The sequence below is a fragment of the Colletes latitarsis genome, chromosome 7 (assembly GCF_051014445.1).
Source record: "Colletes latitarsis isolate SP2378_abdomen chromosome 7, iyColLati1, whole genome shotgun sequence".
Lineage (NCBI taxonomy): Eukaryota > Metazoa > Arthropoda > Insecta > Hymenoptera > Colletidae > Colletes > Colletes latitarsis.
In genome coordinates, this window is record NC_135140.1 from 11,752,229 (window position 1) to 11,767,656 (window position 15,428).

Genomic DNA, 15,428 nt, shown 5'->3' on the forward strand with positions numbered 1-15,428 from the left:
TGGTTGAGTTCGAAGTGTAGCTACTGCGTGCTACTGACTTCGTCGATTGACTTATTCTTCGACACGGCAGACTCCTTGGTGTTGATTTAATGGACCAGGCACCCACAGCACTGGATCCGGCTCGAAGGACCAAAATGATGAGGCGTGTCGTTTGCAAGACGGGTTGTAAATCCGTCCGACACAGAAACTATATCGCGCACTGCTGACGCGTATAGTTCTCTAAATTAAACTAATAACTTAGAGTCAAATTGAGACAATGAATCTTGTATTTATAATTATTTTATTTAACTGCACGAGTTGAAGAATCGCGTGTCGATGTATGTCGGATGATGGATTGAGAATGCCCTTCGCGTTGCGCGTCCTCCCGTTTTGTTGCTCTGATGGTCGGAATTTGGAGTGGAGGTGGTGAGGCGGAAGTTGAATTTTTGGAAGGAAAAATCTACGATTGGTGGTTGGTTGTAGACGGATGGGATTCGTGGAAAAGGTCTAGGTGGTCGATGGTATTGGCGGTAAGGGTTGACATGGAGTCGGGGATGGTTCCGGCGTAGGTGCCTGCAGCGAGGCTCGGACGCGTCGCGGTTGGTTTCGCCACGAGGCGAAGTCGCTTGGTGGCACACAAAGCACTGGAAAAACCCGTGACGTCGCAGGTCTGTGTGCCAAATGTGCCTATCGGTTTATGAGGTTACCTGCGCTAGGCGTTGTCCTTTGGCTAAACATAGAACGCTGTCGAGAAGAGCGAAATCGCGCCTCGACACACACAGTTTGACCATTAAAAGAATATAAATTTATCGAATGTGCATATTTGTGTCTTTTAATACCATACGACTAAATGTATTTCAATGAAACTTGATATTTAAAGTGTACGTTCTCATCTCAAGATCGGATTATATTGTGAGCAAAATCGGTCTCTAATTTGTCTAACATCGCAGTACCTTAATGTGTTCAATATCCAGCAATACACTACCCGTAGCAACAGTATAAATGAAAGTGGGCGGACAAGTTATATTAACACTTTTTCTTATCTCTTTTCTTACGACTTTAGCTTAGGCAACTGTGCTTGAAAAAAAGAACAACGATTCGAGCATTTATTATTATAAACTGATTCGAATAAAATAATTTTAGTTTTTTCTTTATGTGAGTCTCATAGCAGGGGCTAATTGTCCTGCTCTACATTAACCTACGTTTTGTTCCCTATCTTAAACATACGTCGATTTCAAATATAGTATATTTCAAGGTATAGTAAGTTGTTAAATTCGCTTTTTCATCAGCAACAATTTTACAAAGTCCAATATATACGGATTAGAGATGGCGTGCAAAATCACTAACAGTGATTTATCACAGTGATCACAAAATCACGATCACGCTCGTGATTGAACTCCATTCAAAACCATAATCCGAAAGATGGCATTTTAGTAGCGGTTGTGATCGTTAGTGTTCCGCTAACTCCCCTCAATGGAAATTCAAAGAATTACTATTAATGTGTCAAATTTAAATTGTAAAGTAATGTAGTCTAAACAATGCAAAAGGCTGCTTAATTGCATATTTTGTATATTTCAAATGTCAAATTGTTTCAGTCGATTATTTAAATAAACGATAAATTTGTTACCACGAAAAAGAAGTATTGCTTAGGTGTAAAACACTCGCTTTAAAAATAAGAAAAAGTATAAAATCATCAGTAATGAAGATTCTTATGTTCATTTATACGAAAACATACATATTACGCATTTATACGTTTCTATACATTAATATGACATTTTGTATATATTTATATTATAAAGAAATAAGTTAGAATCAAAAATTACAAACAGGTTAGTTTCACGAACATTTATGAAACGAATGTTGAAACAATGAGAGATAAAACTTATATCTATTTATCACTTTTAATTTTTCCTTTTCATTCTTCTAGTAAGAAAATTATGTTAACATTGCTTTTCGACCATATTATAATATAACACATATATAGTTTAACGACATAATTCGTAAAAAGTGAAAAGAACGCTCGCCGCCAATCAAAAGTGATCACGAAGAATCACGAATCACTGTGAAAAATCACCATGATTGGGAATGAACGTGATCGAATCACGATGATGTTGTCAAGATGACCATAATTTTTTATAAAAAAAACAAACTTGTGTTTAAAGCTTGTTACATTACGATTTGTAATCGATTAAAAACTGATTAACTTTTTGCTCGAAATATTTTGTCGTCAGACACAGTGAACACTCTGTATATTCGTGATTTGGTTTAATTTGTTCTTTATATTTTTTAATAAGGAAAATCGTTAATGAAATTTCAACTGTTAATAATTTGGGAATTTTTACCGCAATTTCGTCTTATCTTTACCTGTAGAACCATTTCCAAAAATGATTACCATTAGTAGATAAACACCCTGTACATATCGGTAACTATAGCATATTTATTTTTAATTGATTCTAGGAATCGAGACTGCTAAAACGTTTATTACGAATGTAGGTACATATGATTGTGCTACAAGTTTCGGTCGTTGAAACTTCCTCCGGCATAAATTATTATTTGGAACAAAACAGTAAATCGTTGGTAAAGAAGAAAAAGATAGTTACAACCACTAACATCTGTTGGTTCACGTAGATAATCAATCGATAAAATAGTTTCGTTGATAAAATTACTTGCTAATTGTTTAAGAAAAATAATTATCGCGATCGTTCTTTCTCGAAATTGTAAATGACACGGTAAATGTAGTAGGAAGTTAACGACGCGGAGATCGAGAGATATTGGAGAAAAATAAATATTTGTCAACTTTCATGATAAAACATCACGTTACGCGATGTATGTGCATTACACGAGAACGAACAAGATATTAGAATATTTCGAAAAACAATACTCCAATATTTCTCAAATTGCAAAGTATAAAAATTTATCTCTATAGTACACAATGATGTACATTTGCAATAATTTAATTATACAAAAATAATTTTATACGTATCGCAAACACATATATCGATCCGCGCACGAACAGTGGTTCGTATTTATTGATTTTTTGCATATTGTTAACGCACAATAAATTTTGTTAAATTATACACGCGAGAATTAATAACGTTATTTCGATCTTCTTACCAACAATAAAAGCTGATGTTCTTATTTGCTTGCGTCCTTTTTGATACACCAGCGTCCGCATGCTCCTAGCATGGCGTATTTTACGAGCAGTCAATTATAATCGAATTTTGCAAGCTTCAATACCTTGTAACGATCACTTGGCGTCAATTATCAATCGCATTCTAAGGCTTAGGAAAGTACGATACGAGCCACACGTGGTAGCATCGCGACGCATTAAAATGCACTACCTAACGAATTTAAACCACACGATGACGCATATCGGCGAATTTCGATCATGAAGTTTCCCTCGGTCCCTGACTCGCGAACACCCCACGGTTGATGTTTGCATCAAAGCTTCGTGCGCAACGACGATCGCCTCGAGGTGTATAGTATAATACTAGCACGATAACGGTATTTAATAGGTAATTATCACTAATTAAGAAGCAACGCTGCCATACAGCGTATCACGATTTCAATGGATAACATCGCGTTTAAAATAACCTGTCGTCTAACACACCTAACAAAAGAAACACGACATTTGAGAAATAGCAAACCGAAAGGGCTTACCTGGTTAATAGAAGATTTCCGCGAAACGTAACACCTACTGAATGTCTCTTCTTTTAAAACGTTTTCCTCGACAGTTCGAAATGTAGTAGGCGTGTCGTTAACGATGATCAACACATTTAGTCCCGAGGCATTCATCGATCATTAGCTCGTCGATGATACACACACTGATGCTACGAGAAAAGCTTTCGAGTAGTTTGATAGTTCAACGGAAAGTCGATGCTACCGTACTATCGTATCGATAGCACCGTGTTTCGAAAGTAGCCCTAGTAACAGCTGTTATCGAAGACATGTTTCTCGATATTATTTCATTTCACACCATGACGATATATTCGAGGGCTCGTTTGACAGGGAACAATCATTGGAGTAGCATTGTTGCTCGGACACTGTTGGTATTTCATTCAGTCACGACTGGTCGATGAACTAAATAGAAAGGAAAACGCTTCGACGTTCAAATAACCATAATTCAATTATGATTTCTCGCAACATTCGATCAACGTAACATTGTTTCGTTCGAGGGTGATACGTCTGTTCAACGTACCGACAAAATCCATGAAACGAATCTCGTGTTCGAGTCTAAATTTTAACGCGACGCACTATAATTCCCGATTAATCATCGAACGTGTACACTTTCACGATACAGTTTCTGTTAATACAACAATCACATTGCACTTCCGCGAGTTTTTGCACGCGGCGTGTCTTGGAAATCAATGAAGGGATGCCAAGGCTCGGGAATACGAGAATTCTCGAATTTCTAGCAATGCACTATTTTGTTTCGCAACGTCTTTCTCATTAATCTCTTTATTCGGTGGTTTGTACCGCGACGGAACGATATTGTAACGTTCGTGCCTTGTTTTCAGGTGATCTTTGGATACCCGTATAAAACGAGAAATTCTGTAACATTTTTATACTACGAGGCAAACAACACTGCGCGGTGTATCGATTGAAGGAACTACGAGCCGTTAGAATCACCTTCGCCCTATATAGCTAGTCCCACTGCACCCCCCCCCCCCCCCCCCCCCCCCCCCACCTTAACTCGTTCGCCGACAACTCGACGAGTGTTTGTGGAACGGTTCATACGCGAGATCTTACAAATCTAGACCTTTTGCTAGAAAGGGTTGTCGAACTACTTTGTCATTCCATTCGTTGTACAAGTTCTCATTTTCGCTTGAACGTTATTATTAACATCGTTATGAACCAATTCTAAAAGTAATTTGAAGAAGAATGTAAGGGAAGGTCGAAAAGAATATTGTGTCCACCGTAAATTGAGATGTGAAGAATTCAGTATATAGAATTTTCGTTTAATGTCGTACGCGACATCGTGATCTATACATTAATAAAATTGCAACTGTTCGATAGAAAATACTATTTTGTCGGAAAAATATAGTTTATTATTCGTTAAAAACTTCGTCTTCCTCGACCGTTCTTCCTTTGTCCTCCATCTTTGCCCGTGCAATTAACTCCTTAGCTGGATTGAAGACACCGTTGGTCTGCGTATTGCATATGTAACATCTAGTACTTTTCTTATAATGCTCTAACGAGCATTTCTCGCAAAAATAATGCTTACATCTGAAATATAAAATTACCGTGTATATTAAACGACGATTAAATTCAATCTTTTAACCCTTTACGGACAGAACAATTCGAAACAATACGTTTTTTATTTATCATATTACTTTCTTAATACTTAATGTCAAAACAAACATAGCAATCCATCTAAAAAAACGCTATTGATCTTCCAATCTCCGAAACGCCATCACCTATAAAAAAGGATGCAATGCATAATGTTTCTTCAAACCATGCAACTTTTGTATAAAAAGTATTTTTTGTACAATGTATACTTCAGAAGTTATTCGATCGTCCGCAAAGGGTTAAGTCTGTACAAAAATTACACATACTTTGTAACGACAGGATCGGTAAAACTATTTCGGCAAATAAAACATTTAAACGGAAGACTTTCTTCGTCGCTATCGATTTCGTACTTTTTATCATCTTCGTCTCCGCTATTGTTATACTCTCCTGTAGCAGCTTCTCTTTCTAATTGCCATCCTAGCTTGTAATCCGAACGATCGTGAAGAAATTTACAGCTGTCTGAAAATAAAATCGCAGTTATTACAAGTTTACTAGTGGCAATAATGATTATTTTCATTCTATCTACCTCCAAATCCACAAAAACCAGTTTCCTTATAGTCTTTACATATATCTGGCTGATAATCCCATCTAACAGTTGCTCTAAGATTAGCTGGTGCCCGAATTGGTCCTTTACGTACCATACCACTGGAAGCATTTCCAGCAGCAGTATCCTTTTTCTTATAATATTGAGTATAATTATTTAAACCTCTATAAACTTTATCATCTTCTTTCCCTTCACGTTCCTAAAAATAATTATATTGCACTAACTCATGCTATTCTTACAAGGAGAAGGCCCCAATCATACCACTTCGATTTTAATCCCTCGCTAGTCCCGCAATTTTGACAAAATCGATGGTGGTACAGTTGGGGCTTTTTCTATGAGAGACATTTGTCTGTTTACCTCATTTATCTTTTGGGACTTTTCGAATAAAGCTTGGGCATCTTTATCCTTTTCTGTCTCTGTTTCTAAAATTGCTGTTGCTCCTTGATCGCTTGGTCCAGCTGGCATAGGAGTCCTGGTACTTTTGTAAGAAACTGTAATATTTTCTTCATCGCTGCTGACATCTATAGCTTCTTTTTTATCTTTAAATCTTCTTTTATTAGTCTACAAAATACTGTATTTGCAAAACTTTCCATTTTTATTAATGCTTGAATTATTGTAAAATATAAATAAAACCACACAACAGTGGCTCTTAATTGACACTTTAGTTGGAGCGCTTGGACTCTTTCTATACAATGTTCCTCAAAATAACATTTTTATGTATTAATTAAATCAATGCCTTTCATCCACACAGGATAAAAAGTTGCACAAATTACTCTATAAGATGAAAATAAACTTACAAGGAACAACAGAATTCTCAGAGAGACAGACTTGGCTAAGTTTGCATCTTTGATAGAATTTATATTAGACAGTGAGTAAAAAATAATTGTTAAAAAGATTCTACAGTGTTTTGAGACGTTACAAAATTCATTTCATAAAAAGAATATTATCAGAGAATTTTGCAAAGTACTATAATGTTGAAACATTGAAAAGATAAAGTTATGAATGCAGATAATGCAGTGAAAATAAGTGTTTGAAATTTCTATGTGAAAGTTATTGAACTTCCAACTATCCATTTCTGACCTCATAGGATTTCACAGACCCCAGACTAAAAATACCTTATAACAATCATTGTATACAAATTTTTTTTCTATACTTACGCTTTGTTTCATAGGATTATTATCATTTTGTTTCCTCTCTTTTTGAATAACTGTAGTTTCGTCTTCGCTGCTCTCTGTTTGAAAAATATATTTGTTACGTATGGTGACTTTCAAAAGTGTTCATATACGAGAAGAAAAATGTAGTCAACTCAATTTCATTAGTATTTACATAACATTATTTTCAAAATGTATTTACACATAATTAAAATAAAGTTCTTATTTTTTAAAATAGTACAAGTGTGTCACTGCAATTATGTTTCGAAAAAAACGTCATGTAAATACTAATGAAATTAAGCGGAACAAATTTCATTTTCGTGTATGAACACTTTTGCGTATTATTATATATTAAAATTTATTTCTAAAATACATAACCTATGGAGGACGATAATCAAATTTATATAATGAAATTACTGGCTATTTAAGTAAGGATAGATTCGGCACTTATTCAACATAGTTACCGTCTTCATAGTTCGCTGTTTTACGTTTCCTGGCTGCGGTGTTTCGTATTTTTCTTTTTTTAAATGAAAACGTACAATTATTCTCGTCCGTTTTGAAGTCTGCGTCTTCCATATTTGTTTTGTAAACAACCTGGTTCCAACGCTTTAGTAATCAAAGATTTGACATTTCTCTATTAATTTAGAATTTTTGAAAGTACATGCCCTTTCACCCTGTCAATTAATACAGTATCTGTGTAAGTGAATTAAATCTTCAAACACGTTTTAAAGATATCACGTATGTTATTTCGTAAAATTAACAGGTTATATTTGACTAATCAGAGACGCTATGCGTTTATCAAATTGTAGCTTAACGTAACTGTAAAACACATAACTTTCGTAATGATCGTTGTACAAGTGGAAAATAATAGTTTCGTTGATATGAAAGTTTAAGTCAACTATTTATTACTCAATACATGTATTTTATATGTAAAAGAAAATCAACAAATAAATTAGCAATAAATTCTTAACGCATTTCAGAAAAAATATAGTATGAATAAAAAAAAAAATATGGCCATTGATTTTCAAGATAATATGATATTATTTACAAGGAAGTATTTAAAACGTAAAATTATGTGCCCCGAAACAAAGTTTAGGCATCATGTGAAAGAACGCTTGCATATATTGGAACTACTAAAGCATACAGTCGACATGGGTGAAAGTAATTCTGCTTTATTAGTTGGTCCTAGGGGTTGTGGAAAAACAACAGTATGTTTATTCATCAGTTTAATTTAAAATTTCTAGCTTAATGCATTCGTTGTTTCTTACGAATATTTATTATTTCAGCTAATAAATAGTGTTTTAAAAGAATTGTCGTCTATAAAGAGTTTCAAGGAAAATGCTTTAATAGTAAATCTTCATGGTCTTGTACATACCGATGACCGTTTAGCATTGAAAGATGCTACTCGTCAGATGCAATTAGAAAATGTGGTAGGCGACAAAGTGTTTGGTACTTTTGCAGAGAATTTGACTTTTCTGCTTGACTGTTTAAAGGCAGGCGATAAGAAGCGTTCGAAACCAGTTATTTTTATATTAGACGAATTTGACTTGTTTTGCAACCACAATAATCAAACACTGCTGTATAATCTGTTCGATATTACTCAATCTGCGCAAGTAGGTATAGACAAAAATTATGTATCATCTATTTTGATCTTAATTTGAATAAATTTTTCTATTTTTTTAGGCTCCAATATGCGTGCTAGGAATGACTTGTAGATTGGATGTTATAGAACTTTTAGAGAAAAGAGTTAAATCAAGATTTTCTCATCGTCAAATATTCTTATTTCCTGGTGATACATCATCGTCGGAGCAACCGAAGTCTGGTTTTGACGATCGTTTAGAACTCTTTCAACATCTTCTCAGTCTCCCTGACGATGAAAATGTTAATAGGATAGAACAACAATACGACGATTGTACAATAGATCCACAATTTGGTTCTATGTGGAATGAGTATATAAAAACTTTAATCAATAATGCTACTATGGTTAATTTGTTAAAGAAAATGTATCAGATTGATGTAAGCGAAAGAAGTTTTAGAAATTTTCTGGCAGTTGCTGTGTCTACATTGTCAGAGAAACATCAAAGACTAGAAGTAAATGATTTCGTCGAAGCAAGTAAAATATTCTCTCAAGACGATAAGGTTTTAATGCTCGAGGGATTATCTGTTTTAGAAATTTGCTTGGTAAGTGAATTTTTTGCTTTTTTCTTTCAGGACGATGAATCATATTTTTACCGTACTATTCTTTCAGATAATAGCAATGAAACACGAGACAGAAATTTATGAAGGAGAACCATTAAATTTTGAGACAGTTTATAATCGTTATATTAAATTTGCTAATCAAAATTCAAGTATACAAAGTGTTCAAAGGCCTGTTGTCATGAAGGCTTTCGAGCATATCAAGGTAAGGAAAATAAAGCAATGTATTTTTTGTTTGGGTAACAAGGTCACGAATAAAATTTTTACAGAACTTGGAGATCATAATGCCGGTGAGCGGTATTAATTCAAAAGTGGAAAAAGAATATCAGTATTATAAATTTTTACTTACACCGCAACAAGTCATGGAAGCTGTGAAAAATTACCCTGGACTGCCAACAGAAGTGTCTCAGTGGTCTTTGAGCAGCATATAATAGCGACAGCTCATATACGAAATTGCAAATGCTATGAAAATTTGTATTTATAATGTACCATTCACTTATTATTTTAACAAACAAAATATTTTACTAGCAAGTTTCAGATTCATATTTTCCATAAACTTTTATGGAAAGGATTAATATTAGAACGTATTAAAACGTTTTTTATTTCATATTGAAAACCTATTCGTTACAAGTATTTATTAGAAACACGGAATTTTGTTTCCTATATTGCATTTTGTACAAATGTTTCATTGTACGTGTTCATTTTGTAGGTATGTGTTCTTGCATACAGGAACTTAATACCAATGTTATGTCAGCAAAGTTATACCGAAACCGATATATTACCAAAAACCGAAACAAATACTGATATTATTTCGGTATTCCAATTGTAGAAATTGTCAATCTAAGTATTCGCACTTTCATCGCCGACCTCGAGGACCGATCTTTGTTTATATTTCATATCCTCTTTAGTACTAAGTTTGCTATCTCATTCTATTATACGATGAACTAAAAATGGAAACACTTTAGAATGTAATATTTTCGTCATCAAAAGTTGGTAATTATTTTGGTTTTGGTATTAGTACGACAATTTCAGTACTACATCTGTTTCAATATAAGAGACTAGTAACATAATTACGGTAAGGAAATAGTATCGATTTTAGGTCTCTATTTAAAACAAATCTTGAGATTATAATAAAATAGAGAAATCGAAAACATTACCGGTAAATATAGAAAAATATATCGGTATTTCTGTATTTCGATTTCTATAAGGGTTATAAAGGTATAATCGAAAAATACCGGTATAAGACCTTGCCTACAATAAGCGTAACCAAAGACTTAATACCGGTATTATTTCGTTATCTCTATTGTACAAATAGAAATATGAATCGAATACTAATATATTAAATACAATTAATACTATAGTTTATTCTAGTATAACTAAAGCTAAAAGTACCAATAATTCAGTAATTATTCAGTATTTACAAAAATCTTTTTCTGTAGCGCGCAAGCTTAATCATTGGATTGTCGTTAAATCGTCATGTCCCATTTCCGAGCATTAGAGTTTTTTCACACTAAACCATACAATGTACTACGATACTTAGTGCACAAATATAATGTACTGTTAATTATTTTATTTTCAACATTAATACGATTTCGGTACTATATCTGTTTCTGTATTAGAAATTAAAAACACAAGCATAATAAGAAAATAAGGTAAACCTTACGTTTAGGGGAGGCAGTTGCGATGACCTTGACCTTGACAACATATGTCAAGGTCACCCTCCTGAATGACTCTCAGAGGGTTGTCGCTCGTTTTTTTATTAAAAAGTTATTAATAAAAATGTATTATTAGTATTAAACTAAAATCTGCGTACACGTGTACTCAATGTGACCTTGACGTTCACACAGTTTATGAAGGTCACACTTCTGAGCATCCCCCAAAACGTTATAGCTGCCTCTCGTTTTTTATTAAAAAGTTATTAGTATATAAAAATTACCGAAAACAAAAAACAAGAACATGGAATTTCGTTCCATGAGACCTGCGGTGCATAAAATAAAACATCCCCCACGAGTAGTACAGTATTACATTAAATTAAAAGACCCCCCCTAAAAACTACACTAACTCAGACCTAACCCATTTTTGATAAAATATAATTTAACATAAGCGTTTTATTTAAATAAATATGTTATATAGTATAATAAATATTATATAATTTTTATATGCTAATAACTTTTTAATAAAAAATGAGCGATGGCTAAAACCTTTTGGATGTTACTCAAGAGGCTGACCTTGACAATGTATGTCGTCAAGGTCATCGGAGCTGCCTCCCATAAACGTAAGGTTTACCGAAAATAATATTTATCGGTTTTATGTTATTAATTAAAAAGGTTTTTTTGTTAAAAAATATAGATAAAATCCCGGTACTTTGATATTTCGGTTTCTGTAACAGTACAACCGATATTTACCGGCATAGGTCCCTGCTTACATGCACTAAAAACTACACATACAGATTTACTTAGCATTGGAGGAATGTCAAGTATTTTTTGAAAGTTACTATACCTTATATAACATATTTTGAAAAGTAAATTCATCATTTGCATTTACTGCACGGAGTTGTCATGAATATGTAAATAGATTTAACGTTTGAGAATCTCAAATAAGGTAGACGAATCTGTTATTTTGTGCTTGATCATCAATACCGTCTTCAGAGATTTATTCTTGCTACTGACAGCATGAGAAAACGTCCGATATTACCTCTTTAATGAATAAAAAAGGATAAGTAACTTTTCATAAAAATATTTTATTCAAAACTGAACTATAATAGATATAACATCTTTATATGTGCCATGCTGTTAGACGTTACTTGAGATATAAATATCGAATTACATGTATTTACTGTGTCTGTGATCTTCCAACAGGTTATACACTGGTGTCCGTAATTATATATATATATATATATATATATACATACATATGATAAAACTAACCCATTTTGTATCATCATTTGCGAACAAAAAGTCTTTTAGGCCAAGTTCTCGATTACCTACCCCCTCTCTGATTTCAATAATTTTTAAATATATTATAAGTAACAACTTCTTTTGCACCATTCATTGAATGACTTTCAAATATATTATCGCTACGTTGCGACGATCGACATCTTTTATGTTTGTATAACGAAAATATAGAGATCAATGAGTTATGGATATAGAATCTGGTTTAGATCATAATTACAATAAACTATTTGATATATTAAAAAGCGCTATTAAAGATGACAATAATCAAATCGAAGCAAGAAAATATCTCAGAGTAGAAAGATAGTTAAGGGTCTACATTTAATTAATAGAGGATTTTTATGAGGAAAGTTAGGAAATAAAGTTGTCTGTGAAAGACTAATCGAAGAAAGAAATGATAATGGACAAGATAATCTATTGAATCTTATTTAACGCATAAATATTCTTTAAAAGATAAAATTTCTGTATTGTTTGAACATGTATTTATAGATTACAAAGAGATCATTTCTACATAAAGAAAAAATCTGATAATAAGTTAAGGAATAAGCTTTTGAACCATCATAAAAAAAAGTAAACCTGTAGCAACTATTTTCCCAAATTAGGTAACTCAATGTGCAATACAACCTTTAATTTTTCAGGGTAAAAAATTAACTGCTGGAACTAGCAATGCATCTTTTGTACCATAATCAGAATTAAGTTCAACTACTGTATGTAATATAAAACATTGAAGTCTTAAAATATATATATACATTGCGTAAAATTTTAATTATTAATCAAAGTATGTGTGCATTGTACGTGTTACAGTAATGTGTGAAAGCATTAGAACGTGTATGCGAATACATTTATACGTTTCTAATAAATTTACATTCAATAAATTGTTAAAGAACATTTGAAAATATCAATCCATCCAAACGAAATTCGGTTTACTTTGTCCGGTTAATACTGCGTTTGTAATCGTATTAGCTTGAGAAGTTTTCGACGACCTTTTTCTGAATGATAATCGTTTTCCAAATTTCATGCGATTTTTACGATTATATTTGTCGATATAGGAATCGTGACCTATTTACAAATCAATTTACATAATTAATTGAGCTTTCTCAAAAGTTCCTCATTTATTGTATCTTACCAGGATTTATTCCAACTGGATGTACAGTTCTTAATTTGTGTTCTTGAGGAACTGGATGAAGAGCAGACATAGCTCTACTTACACCTATCTAAAAGTGTAAATAATGAATTTTATAATGTAAAAGTTCTTGAAATATGGTTAGATAACAGTTTAGTGTAAGTATAAACCTGCATGTGTCGTATTCGATGTTCTACTAAGTCTGCACCGAACAGTTCATCGTGAATACTCATTCTAATCGGTATAAGTTTATTTATGATCTAAAGGTAAAGTAAAATACTAATTGAATTCCAAGTTCAATGGGAAAAGATGTTGTATTGTACATATTAAATAATATGTAATACAAGTTACCCATAACAAAGTAATAGATGTAAAAAAACTCCAAACTGCTAAGCATAGAACAGTTAAACATTGTACACCAAATAAGTGCCATCCTCCACCTGTAAAAACAGAAATTTTTTGTAATATTTATTTGTTCAAAAATATAACTTAATTGCAGCACACCCTTGAATAAGCCTTTTCTTCCATTAGTCGTATCGAGGGGGTGTGGATTATCTGCAAATAAACCAATAGCAATGATGCCCCAAATACCACTTGCTCCTGTACAAAAAAAAAATGTTGTCAGAAAGAAAATCGAACAAAGATTAAAATGATAAAGTCGAATAAAAGTATGACCGTGCGTTGCACTGGCTCCAACAGGATCGTCAATATGCATTTTATCTAACAAGGGCATTACAAAACATGTAATATAAGCACCGACCATTCCAACAACTATAGCTTCCCAGGCCCTAAAAAGGAAACAACCACCTAACTGACATTGCAAAAGTAACATTATAACAATGAATGTTTATTAATATATGTAAATTGTAATTGTTGCGTAACTTACCTGTAACTGCAACTAGAGCACCTAGAATACCATTTATCTGACTAAGAATATCAATTCCATTTGGATTAGTTAAACTGAAACCTAATCCAATTAAACCACCACCCATACTTGCTAACATAGTAGAAACTGCTGCTCTTGCAGCATACTGCCATCGTTGTCCACTAACACCATATGTACTTCCACTGTTAAATGCTAACCAGCCCCACCTTGTATCATTATTTATTAGTATACTACATAAATTTAAATTTGTAAATTGTCAATTTTTAGTTATTTATTTTACCAAAGCACAAATAAGCCCATAATAGCATTAACAGGATTCCCCAGAGGTAATGGATCAATTCCATTATCGTATCTGCCCAGACGTGGTCCCAACATAATGGCACACGCAAGTGCTATAATAAAAATGATATTTAAAGCATTTGTTTACAAATTGTAGCACAAAACGAAGGAAAAACATTTACCAGAACTACCTCCAACAAGATGTACTGCTCCTGAACCAGCAATGTCAACAGCGCCCATGTTTTTTAAAAAGCCATGATCGCCCCATATCCAACCAGCTGGTACGCAATACACAATTGTGTTTAAGAATGAAAATAAGCAATATGCTTTGAAATTACACCTGTAATTACATTAACATCAAAATGATATAAATCAAATTATTCCTTTACTTTGCATAATTACCGTTCAGCCATAGCACCACTAACAATAGTTGTTGAGGTAGTTGCAAAGCTTAATTGAAACAAAAATGCAGCACATTTTGGACCCATAAGTTTATCGTATATGAAAGGATCCATTAAAAAGTCGCCCATACCAATAACAGGATTATGCAACCTGCCTGTTCCAAAACTTATTGCAAAACCAAATGCCCAATAAGTCAATCCACCAAGAACTATGTCTACTACGTTTTTCATCATAATATTTACTTCATTTTTTAAAGACACGCATCCAGATTCTAACATACCAAAACCTAAGTATACCGAAAAATGAAACTTACTGTTATTTTTCTGAACTACATAATAAAAAATTTTACCAGTTTGCATAGTAAAAATTATAAACGAATTTGTCACAATCCAGTTACTGTCCTCTTGATTAAGATTATACGCTGAAGCAGTGTATATATAATCAGCTGAACTATTTGTAACATTTGTGATATTAGTTTCTATTTCCATGTTAAATGGAAACTTTCTTCACCAAAGCACAAGCATTAACTAGATTATAGCTAGAGAAAGTACTGTTCTTGACAAAAACATGTTAAAAATAGATAGATCACGGTCAAAACATATTAATTATGCATGGCATGGAGTTCTAA

At 33.1% G+C, this 15,428-nt stretch overlaps 4 protein-coding genes across 9 annotated transcripts in view; 1 reads left to right on the plus strand and 3 right to left on the minus strand.

The window, feature by feature from the left end:
* The window catches only part of LOC143343990 (synaptic vesicle glycoprotein 2B), a 23,247-nt gene extending 18,652 nt beyond the window's left edge, over positions 1-4,595 (minus strand). The window contains exon 1 of one of the 2 annotated variants that reach the window (XM_076769502.1): positions 3,640-4,595. The gene's annotated coding sequence lies outside the window, so the exon portion shown is untranslated. Of the gene's footprint in view, positions 1-3,093; positions 3,592-3,639 lie in introns of those variants that run through there. The other variant, XM_076769503.1, reaches the window with a different exon arrangement.
* Positions 3,406-9,779, plus strand: Orc4 (origin recognition complex subunit 4). Of its 4 annotated transcripts, none has more exons than XM_076769513.1 (6): positions 3,406-3,494; positions 7,944-8,171; positions 8,250-8,576; positions 8,647-9,144; positions 9,212-9,364; positions 9,429-9,779. In XM_076769513.1, the coding sequence occupies exons 2-6, from the start codon at positions 7,956-7,958 to the stop codon at positions 9,588-9,590; spliced, it is 1,356 nt and encodes a 451-aa protein (XP_076625628.1). In that variant the 5' UTR covers positions 3,406-3,494; positions 7,944-7,955; the 3' UTR covers positions 9,591-9,779. The 4 variants fall into 4 exon arrangements, with proteins under 4 accessions (XP_076625628.1, XP_076625629.1, XP_076625626.1 ...); XM_076769514.1 differs by lacking the exon at positions 3,406-3,494 and adding an exon at positions 7,358-7,391; XM_076769511.1 differs by lacking the exon at positions 3,406-3,494 and adding an exon at positions 7,533-7,660.
* Positions 4,902-7,555, minus strand: Mdlc (RING finger protein mdlc). The gene is made up of 6 exons (XM_076769525.1): positions 7,428-7,555; positions 6,970-7,043; positions 6,170-6,373; positions 5,795-6,011; positions 5,535-5,727; positions 4,902-5,205 (listed from the first exon to the last, which is right to left on the minus strand). The coding sequence occupies exons 1-6, from the start codon at positions 7,537-7,539 to the stop codon at positions 5,028-5,030; spliced, it is 978 nt and encodes a 325-aa protein (XP_076625640.1). The 5' UTR covers positions 7,540-7,555; the 3' UTR covers positions 4,902-5,027.
* Positions 9,780-11,829: 2,050 nt separating the features above from the next.
* On the minus strand, positions 11,830-15,390 carry Amt (Ammonium transporter). 2 transcript variants are annotated; one of them, XM_076769509.1, is made up of 10 exons: positions 14,801-15,390; positions 14,581-14,738; positions 14,400-14,511; positions 14,120-14,325; positions 13,909-14,040; positions 13,738-13,833; positions 13,585-13,673; positions 13,404-13,493; positions 13,237-13,324; positions 11,830-13,169 (listed from the first exon to the last, which is right to left on the minus strand). In XM_076769509.1, exons 1-10 carry the CDS (start codon positions 15,286-15,288, stop codon positions 13,009-13,011), a joined length of 1,620 nt encoding a protein of 539 aa, XP_076625624.1. In that variant the 5' UTR covers positions 15,289-15,390; the 3' UTR covers positions 11,830-13,008. The 2 variants fall into 2 exon arrangements, with proteins under 2 accessions (XP_076625624.1, XP_076625623.1); XM_076769508.1 differs by having other exon boundaries at positions 13,738-14,040.
* Positions 15,391-15,428: the final 38 nt, after the last annotated feature.